The sequence below is a fragment of the Aptenodytes forsteri genome, unplaced genomic scaffold, assembly GCF_000699145.1.
Source record: "Aptenodytes forsteri isolate BGI_AS27 unplaced genomic scaffold, ASM69914v1 Scaffold136, whole genome shotgun sequence".
NCBI lineage: Eukaryota > Metazoa > Chordata > Aves > Sphenisciformes > Spheniscidae > Aptenodytes > Aptenodytes forsteri.
This window is the reverse complement of record NW_008796111.1, coordinates 2,033,859-2,034,746: the sequence shown is the minus strand read 5'-3', so window position 1 is coordinate 2,034,746 and position 888 is coordinate 2,033,859. Positions and strand designations below refer to the sequence as shown.

Sequence of the window (888 nt, the reverse complement as noted above, 5' to 3'; positions counted from 1 at the left end):
GGGGTATTGGCCAGGGTCCGCTCGGCGGAGAGCCGACGTTGTCGGGGCCGTTGTTGGCGAAAGCTGCTTAGCCTTTAAAATAGTTAATAATTAGATTAAAACTTCAAATAAATTAACTAGGGGTTGAATGGGCTGCTGGGAGGGGGGCTGCTCCTTGCAGGGGGATCACTATAATGGAGCAGGGCTGCTGGTGGTGGGGGGGTGGCAGGGAGGGGGTGCCCCCTCCGAGAGGGGTCTGCCCAGCCCGGGCTGGGCTCACCGCTGCTGCCAGGATGGATGGTGGCACGGGGATGCTCGTGGCTGGGGGGGGGGGGGATGCTGCCCCACGTCCCCTCTCCGGGTGACGGCTCCGGGGCTGGGCCCTGCCGTGCATCCCCCGGGATGGGACAGGGTGTCCCTCTCTCCTCCATGTGATGCTGATAGCACCGCTGCCCAAATCCTGCTGGAGCATCTCCCCGGCTGTGACACTGGCCAGGGCCACCTGTGTGCCACCCTGCAGGAGAGGGACCCCGTGCCCACTGCACCTCGATGGCTGGGGCGGGGGCTCAGACCCCTCTCCACTCTCAGAGGGGTCCCAGCAAGCCCCCCAAGACATACCCAGACCTTCTGCACACCTCAAAGAGCCCCAAGGTGCTGCAAGCACCGTCCCAAGCCCTGATGCCACAAGTCAGGGCTCACCCCGCCTGTCCCCGCCCCAGGGATGCTCCCGGTCGCCGGTGGCCCCCGGTCCTGGCTGGGGAGCGGGGTTTGGCTTCAAGGGGCAGAGGCGCAAGGGGCCGGCTGCGAGGAGGCGCTTACCCCGCTCAAACTCGATCTCCAGCACGTCCGGGGTGTCGGGAGAGGTGGCCGGATCGCGGGTCTTCGTGTAGAGCCCGGGGGGAGCCTGAT

The 888-nt window shown here is 66.2% G+C and overlaps 1 protein-coding gene across 1 annotated transcript in view; it reads right to left on the bottom strand.

The window, feature by feature from the left end:
- Positions 1–888, bottom strand: part of ASS1 (argininosuccinate synthase 1) — a 31,040-nt gene that overhangs the window by 18,336 nt on the left and 11,816 nt on the right. The window contains exon 8 of the mRNA XM_009286933.1: positions 799–883. Within this exon, the coding sequence (XP_009285208.1) occupies positions 799–883 (85 nt within the window). The remainder of the gene's footprint in view (positions 1–798; positions 884–888) is intronic.